The sequence below is a fragment of the Rhinopithecus bieti genome, unplaced genomic scaffold (assembly GCF_001698545.2).
Source record: "Rhinopithecus bieti isolate Rb0 unplaced genomic scaffold, ASM169854v2 scaffold_6935, whole genome shotgun sequence".
Classification (NCBI taxonomy): domain Eukaryota; kingdom Metazoa; phylum Chordata; class Mammalia; order Primates; family Cercopithecidae; genus Rhinopithecus; species Rhinopithecus bieti.
The window spans coordinates 312,473-320,443 of record NW_016805255.1 but is presented as its reverse complement, the minus strand read 5'-3'; the positions used below and the strand labels follow the sequence as shown (position 1 = coordinate 320,443).

The 7,971-nt window shown below is 49.5% G+C and overlaps 1 protein-coding gene across 6 annotated transcripts in view; it reads left to right on the top strand.

The window, feature by feature from the left end:
• FAM178B (family with sequence similarity 178 member B) overlaps nucleotides 1–7,971 on the top strand; it is a 115,650-nt gene that overhangs the window by 9,291 nt on the left and 98,388 nt on the right. Inside the window, exons 1-4 of one of the 6 annotated variants that reach the window (XM_017871830.1) lie at nucleotides 4,250–4,486; nucleotides 5,320–5,388; nucleotides 5,608–6,029; nucleotides 7,123–7,184. In XM_017871830.1, coding sequence (XP_017727319.1) covers nucleotides 4,375–4,486; nucleotides 5,320–5,388; nucleotides 5,608–6,029; nucleotides 7,123–7,184 — 665 coding nt within the window. In that variant the 5' untranslated portion in view covers nucleotides 4,250–4,374. Of the gene's footprint in view, nucleotides 1–4,249; nucleotides 4,487–5,319; nucleotides 5,389–5,607; nucleotides 6,030–7,122; nucleotides 7,185–7,971 lie in introns of those variants that run through there. The other 5 variants (XR_001885535.1, XM_017871833.1, XM_017871834.1 and 2 more) reach the window with 5 other exon arrangements.

Sequence of the window (7,971 nt, the reverse complement as noted above, 5' to 3'; positions counted from 1 at the left end):
ATTTTTTGAGGCGGAGTCTTGCTCAGTCGCCCAGGCTGGATTGCGGTGGCACGATCTCGGCTCACTGCAAGCTCCGTCTCCCGGGTTCACGCCGTTCTTCTGCCTCAGCCTCCCCAGTAACTGAGACTACAGGCACCCACCCGCCACCTTGCCTTGCTAGTTTTTTGTATTTTTTTAGTAGAGATGGGGTTTAACCGTGTTAGCCAGGATGGTCTCGATCTCCTGACCTCGTGATCCGCCCGTCTCGGCCTCCCAAAGTGCTGGGATTACAGGCGTGAGCCACCGCGCCCGGCCTAGACTGTTTCTTTTTTTCTTTTTTCTGAGACAGAGTCTTGCTCTGTCACCCAGGCCGGAGTGCCTTGGCATGATCTTAGCTTACCGCAACCTCCACCTCCTGGGTTCAAGCAATTATCCTACCTCAGACTCCCGAGTAGCTGGGACTACAGGCTCATGCCACTACGCCTGGCTAATTTTTGTATTTTTTTAACTTTTTTTTTTTTCCGAGATGGAGTCTTTCACTGTTGCCCAGGCTGAAGTGCAGTGGTGCGATCTCAACTCACTGCAAGCTCCACCTCCCAGGTTCACGCCATTCTCCTGCCTCGGCCTCCCAAAGTACTGGGATTACATGCATGAGCCACACACTCTGCCTAGCCCTGTTTTCACTTTTTGACTATTATAAATAATGCTGCTGTGGATATTTGTGTGCAATATTTTGTGTGGATATTTGTTTTCAGTTCTCTTAGATATTATACTTAGGAATTTTTATTGTGGTCAGGAGATACTTTCTATGATTTCAATGTTTAAGTTTATTAAGAATTGTTTTGGCCGGGCGCGGTGGCTCAAGCCTGTAATCCCAGCACTTTGGGAGGCCGAGACAGGCAGATCACGAGGTCAGCAGATCCAGACCATCCTGGCTAACACAGTGAAACCCCGTCTCTACTAAAAAAATACAAAAAACTAGCCGGGCGAGGTGGTGGGCGCCTGTAGTCCCAGCTACGCGGGAGGCTGAGGCAGGAGAATGGCGTAAACCCGGGAGGCGGAGCTTGCAGTGAGCTGAGATCCCGCCACTGCACTCCAGCCCGGGTGACAGAGCAAGACTCCGTCTCATAAAAAAAAAGAATTGTTTTGGCCGGGCATGGTGGCTCATGCCTGTAATCCTAGCACTTTGGGAGGCCAGTGAGGTCAGGAGATTGAGACCATCCTAGCTAGCACAGTGAAACCCCGTCTCTACTAAAAATATAAAAAATTAGCCGGGCGTGGTGGCGGGCACCTGTGGTCCCAGCTACTTGGGAGGCTGAGGCAGGAGAATTGCTTGAACCTGGGAGACGGAGGTTGCAGTGAGCTGAGATCTGAGATCGTGCCACTGCACTCCAGCCTGGGTGACAAAGTAACACTCTCTTTCCCCCACGGCCAAAAAAAAAAAATAATTGTTTTATGGCCTACCATGTGGTCTGTCCTGAAGATTATTCCATGTGTACTTGGGAAGAATGTGTATTCTGCTGTTGTGGGGTAAAGTGTTCTGTTGGCTTATAGCGTTGTTCAATTCCCCTACTTTCGGCCTTCTGTGTAGTTATTTTATTATTGAAAGTAGGATATTAGATGGGGCGTGGTGGTTCATGCCTGTAATCCCAGCACTTTGGGAGGCCAAGGCAGGCCTTCTGCACTTGATATTTTTAGACTGTGATTGATGGCAGTTAGCTGAAAGTGGAAAGTGAAATCGAAAAGGGGGAACTATGCTACATTTATTGTAACATGTTTTGAAATGTGTAGATGGGAGATAGATTTATTAATTGGTACACATATACAGCTTGATAGAATAAATTAGACTTAGTGTTGGGTAGATTAGTAGGGTGACTATAGTTTACAGTAATATATATATATATTTTTTTTTTGAGACAGAGTCTTACTCTGTTGCCCAGGCTGGAGTGCAGTGGCCAGATCTCAGCTCACTGCAAGCTCCACCTCCCAGGTTTATGCCATTCTCCTGCCTCACCCTCCTGAGTAGCTGGGACTACAGGCACCGGCCACCTCGCCGGGCTAGTTTTTTTGTATTTTTTAGTAGAGACGGGGTTTCACCGTGTTAGCCAGGATGGTCTAGATCTCCTGACCTCGTGATCCGCCCGTCTCGGCCTCCCAAAGTGGTGGAATTACAAGCTTGAGCCACCGCGCCCGGCCAGTTTACAGTAATTTATGGTATATTTCAAAATAGCTAGAAGAGAATAATTGGAATGTTTCGAGCCAAAAGACAAGCATTTAAGGCGATAGATATCCCAGTTATGCTGATTTGATCTTTACAAATTGTATAAATTATCACATGTACCCCCAATATACCCATGTATACATGTGTTATGCATCAATTAAAACAATTTTCGAAAGAAGTATGCATATATTGTGGAATAGCTAAATCCAACTAATTAACATATGTATTACTTCACATACTAACGATTTTTTTCTGGCCAGTATACTTAAAATCTACTTCCTTAGCAATTTTCAAGAATACTATGCATTACTGTACAATGTATTTACTGTACATAACTGTACATAGTACGTAACTATACATACTATACATGTTATTCTGTCATGTTATACAGTAGAACTCTGGAATTCATTCCCCCATCTGATGGAAGTTTTTTGTTCTTTGATTAACATCTCTGTTATAGCTTCCTGATGATTGGTTCGTTCTTTTTTTTTTTTTTTTTTTTTTTCCAAGACAGAGTCTCACTCTGTCACCCAGGCTAGAGTGCAGTGGCACTATCTAGGCTCACTGCAACCTCCCCCTCCTGGGTTCAAGCAATTCTCCTGCCTCAGCCTCCTGAGTAGCTGGGATTACAGGCTTATGCCACCAAGCCCAGCTAATTTTTGTATTTTTAGTAGAGATGGTGTTTCATCATGTTGACCAGGCTGGTCTTGAATTCCTGACCTCAAGTGATCTGTCTGCCTCGGTCTCCCAGAGTTCTGGGGTTACAGGTGTGAGCCACTGCGCCCAGCCGGTGATTGATTCTTGTGTCAATATATAGTATCTTTGTCTCTTGTGCTTTTTGACTTAAAGTTTATTTGTGTGACTTAAAGTCACTTAAGTCTGATATTAGTGTAACTAACCGAGCTCTCTTTTAGTACTATTTGCATGGAATATCTTTTTGCATACTTGCATTTTCAACCTATTTTCGTCTTTGGATATGAAGTGAATCTCTTGTAGATACCATAAGGTAGTTGAATCATGTTTTTTAAATCTATATTGCCAATCTCTGTCTTTTGATTAGAGAATTTAATCCATTTATATTTAAACCAATTACTGATAAGGAGTGACTTCTGCCATTTTGCTATTTGTTTTCTATATATTTTTCTTCCATTAATGCCTTCTTTTGTGTTTATTTTCTTGTAGTGTATTGTTTTAATTGCCTCCTCATTTCCTTCTTTTTTTCCTTTTCTTTGAGACAGTCTCACTCTGTCACCCAGGCTGGAGTGCAGTGGCGTGATCTCAGCTCACTGCAACCTCCGCCTCCCAGGTTCATGCCATTCTCCTGCCTCAACCTCCTGAGTAACTGAGGCACCCGCCACCATGCCCGGCTAATTTTTTGTATTTTTAGTAGAGACGGGGTTTCACTGTGTTAGCCAGGATGGTCTCGATCTCCTGACCTCGTGATCTGCCCACCTTGGCCTCCCAAAGTGCTGGGATTACAGGTGTGAGCCACCACACCCGGCCCCTTTTCTGTATATTTTAAAGTTATTTCCATAGTAATTACCCTGGAGATTATAATTTATATCTTTGATTAATTAATTTTGAGACGGAGTTTCACTCTGTTGCCCAGGTTGGAGTAAAGTGGTGCGATCTTGGCTCACTGCAACCTCTGCCTCCTGGGTTCAAGTGATTCTGCTGCCCCAGCTTCCTAAGTAGCTGTGATTACAGGCGTGCACCACCATGCCTGGCTAATTTTTTTTGTATTTTTAGTAGAGATGGGGTTTTGCCGTGTTGGCCAGGCTGGTCTTGAACTCCTGACCTCAGGTGACCCACAATCCTCAGCCTCCCAAAGTGCTGGGATTACAGGCATGAGCCACCATGCCTAGCCTCGTTATTGTAAAATTTTAATGTTTTAACTATTTATTGATCGTATGTCATAGTCATGTTGATTTGGATTTCTTTCACTATTGCCTTTGAATCTTGTTGTTTGTAAACTGCTGTTTCCTTTGATCACTAGGCACTTTATTAGCCTTTCATCTGTGTTGCAGTTTATCTGAGTCTGGGCCTGATCCAATGGGAGATGTCTCTGTGTGTGGCATGGTCCATCTCGACTAGAGACAGGCAGTTCCTCCGACCGGAGAACGCTTGTTGGGCCAGCCCCAGGGCCTCTTAAATCACTCCTTCATTCAGCAGAAATGCACAGATGCCTCCCGTGGGCCAGGTCTGTGCTGGTGCTTGGGAACTGGCAGGAACCAGACATTCCTGTCCCACACCTTGTGAACAGACAGACTTACAGAATGGTACCAAGTAAGTAAGATGGGTGGGGCGTCATCTCAGAACATAGCTTTTCTGCTGAGCTGTGCTGGTTTGGTTTTGTTTTGGGGTTTTTTGTTTGTTTGTTTTTGAGACAGAGTCTCGCTCCGTCGCCAGGCTGGCATGCAGTGGCACCATCTCGGCTCACTGCAACCTCTACCTCCTGGGTTCAAGCAATTCTCCTGCCTTCGCCTCCCAAGTAGCTGGGACTGAGGCGCCCGCCACCACGCCTGGCTAAGTTTTGTGTGTGTGTGTGTGTGTGTTTTAGTAGAGATGGGGTTTCACTATGTTGCCCAGGCTGGTCTCGACCTCCTGAGCTCAGGCAATCCACTCACCTCGGCCTCCCAAAGTGCTAGAATTACAGGCGTGAGCCACCGTGCCCAGCTGTTGGTTTTAATTTTGTGTGGGTTTAGAAAAATATTGATGTTGGCTGGGTGCCATGGCACATGTCTGTAGTCCCAGCTACTCGGGAGGCTGAGACAGGAGAATCGCTTGAACCCTAGAGATGGAGGTTACAGTAAGCCAAGATCGCCCCACTGCACTCCAGTCTGGGCGACAGAGTGAGACTCTATCTCAAAAAAAAAAAAAAAAAAATTGATGTCCTCATATTTGCCTATCATGTCCTTGAAATGAGAAGTTAGATTATTCCCTCCATCTCAGCAACTTGACCTTGGTGGGATCAGGAGGCCCAGTCCTCAGGGCGGACCTGGAGAAGGAATCCCTCTTGAGCACAGTGGGCCCAGGCCCTCCTCTGGGGGAAGCACAGGGTTTAGAACCTTTAGCTTTCTTCTGGAGGTTCACCTCCCCTGACAGGCACTTCCTTCCAGAACAGATGTCCCACTGCTTGCAGATGGCTGAGCCCCAGGAGACAGTGCTAGCACTTCCTCCGAGAGAAGGTAGGCGTCTCTCACCTGCACAGGTCAATCCCCACTGAGGTTTGGGGGCAAGAGGAAATGGAGAGCCCATGGCAGAACGATTTCCCTTGCATCCTTCCCGCAGCAACCCCAAGTTGTTCTTTCACCCATTTGCTCCTCTTCTTACCCAGTGTGGCTTGACGTCTGGGACAGTGGCAGGTGGGCGGGCGGGGGGACCACAGTATTCTGTCCTGTTTGCAGGGGTGCAGGCAGCTGCCACTGTGTCCATCCACCTGTCCGGCCTGGAGGATGGCTTTTCAGACCATTCCCTGGACCAGGAGCCCCGCTGCCCTGCCCGGCGGCCCTGCAGCCCTGCCTCGGCTCCAGCTCCTACATCGCCAAAGAAGCCAAAGATGCAGGCGCCCGGGGACGCATTTCCCACCGACTGGAGCCCCCCGCCCGTGGAGTTCCTCAACCCGAGGGTGCTGCAGGCCAGTCGGGAGGCCCCGGCCCAGAGGTGGGTGGGTGTGGCGGGCCCCCAGGGCCTGAGGAGACTGGCCGGTGAGCTGCCCGAGGAGTTGGAGCAGGAACACCTGGATTTGGACCCGAAGAAGGGCCTGGCCTTGCCGGAGAAGCTGTTCTGGAACACGGCAGACCCGAGCCAGCAGGCTGCGGCCCCAGAGGTGAGCCTGTGTCCACCCTTGGCCTCTCCTCCTTGGCTACCCATCTTTAGCCACCCCTTTTACAGCTACCCCAGGCCACCCCCTCCTCAGCCACGCCCAGCTGCCCTTCCTCAGCCACTTTCCCTTGACCATCCCCCCTCAGCCCTTGGGCCCTCATGGCTGGAAATGCAGGCCCCCAAGGCCAGGATGCACCTCGCCCTGTGTCTCCACCCGTAATTCCTGCTGACAGACGGCTTCGGGTGGCACCAAATTCGATGCCACTTCATGGGGGCCCCTTGAGGCTCTCATGGCTGAGGTTAGGGTGATGGCCCCGGAGCAAGGAGGGCTCTCAGAGTTGAGCTCTGGGCTTGGTTGTCCGCAGAGACTCAAGCCGACTCTGGTCCAGTGGATGGGGAGTCCTAAATGGAACTTCGGTGATGAACTTCAAATTGGGAGTAAGCTCCTGCTGCTCTGTAGACTGCGGGGCATTTGCAGGCCGTGGATGGAGAGCACTTTTTCTAAGAATGGGCTTCAGCTGTTTGTAACAGCCTGAGAGAGAGAGAGAGAAGGGAGAGGGGGACAGAGGGAGGGAGAAAAGGAGAGAGAGAGGGAGTTGGGGAGAGGGGGAGAGAGGGAGAGAGAAGGAGGGAAGGAGAGGAGAGGGAGAGGAGGCGAGGGCAATGGGGAGGGGCACAGTGGGGAATGGGATGGGGAGAGAAGCTCTTTGGCTTTGGTAGGGAATGATGTCAGATCATTGAGATTGAAGAGTGTGGTGCAGGATAGAGCCTGGTGCACGATAGGCTGTGTGGCGGGATGTGCTGGCACCTGTGATGCGGTACTGTTTGCTGTCTCTGTGTGAAGTGTCTCTGAAAGCACATGAGGAACGCCCATCCTATGGGCACCTGTAGGGAGGGAACAGGTGGCTGGGGGTGGGGGCAGGGAGACATTTTACCCTGCACCTTTATACTTTCTGATTTTTTAATCATGTGAACATAGTATTTTTTCAGAAAAGCAAACAAAATAAATAAAGGGCTTAATATAGTTTAAAAAAATTTTTTTCCCCTGTATCTTTGTCCTTCTCTGTCATCCTTATTCCCACGTCCTGTTTCTCCAGTTATCCTGGAGGGTCTCAGGAAGCTACTTCAACAACCTGGACTACTTACTGCAGGAGAAGAGGTGAGCACAGGGCGTGGCCTGTCGTGGGGTGCTTGTTTCTGCAGGGTTGGCAGCAGTTCCGGGACGCACTGCAGTCTGGTCCGAGGACGGCAGCCTCCCACCCAGACTCAGCCTGACCTGTGTGCTCTGATCAGTAACAGGCACGGGGGATGGTCGCCAGGGCAGAGAGTGACATCACCAAGGCAGAGAGCCCCCAGACTCCTACCACAAACAGAGCCCTCCTTCTGGGTCCCCTCTCCACCTTGGCTCCATTCTGCCCAACTCTTGCCAGTCCTAGGGTGTCTCCTCCCACTCAAGGGTTATGTGAGAGGGAAGTGGAAAAGCAGACCGCTTTTTGGCTTAGGGTTACAGCCTGGCTGTGGCTGGAGGGTCATGCTGGGCAGATGGGACTTCCTAACATTTCTGCTGCCACCTTCTTCCCCAGCACGCAGGCATGCTTTGCCCATTTTCCCATCCACTCTGAGTTTCACATTTGCCTTCTCCCTGCATATTAGCTTCTAACTAGCTCTCTCCCTGTCTGCCCTAAGTGGTTTCCAAAGACAGCGCAGAAGGCAGCAGTCACCTCTAATGAGATTGGAAATCCCTAGGGAGGTACAGGTGGCTGGAGACTGACGGGGGTCGTCTTCATGGGGCCACGCTATTTAATGGCACGTGAGCAGGTTGTTCACACTTCCTAAGTCTTTGTCCTGTCCTGTTGTTGTGTCGTGTTGTTTTTGTTCAGTGCATGTCCATTGTGTTTGCAAAAGTTAAGTGTGGGTGGGGGCAATGCCACTCGCGAACATCCAGC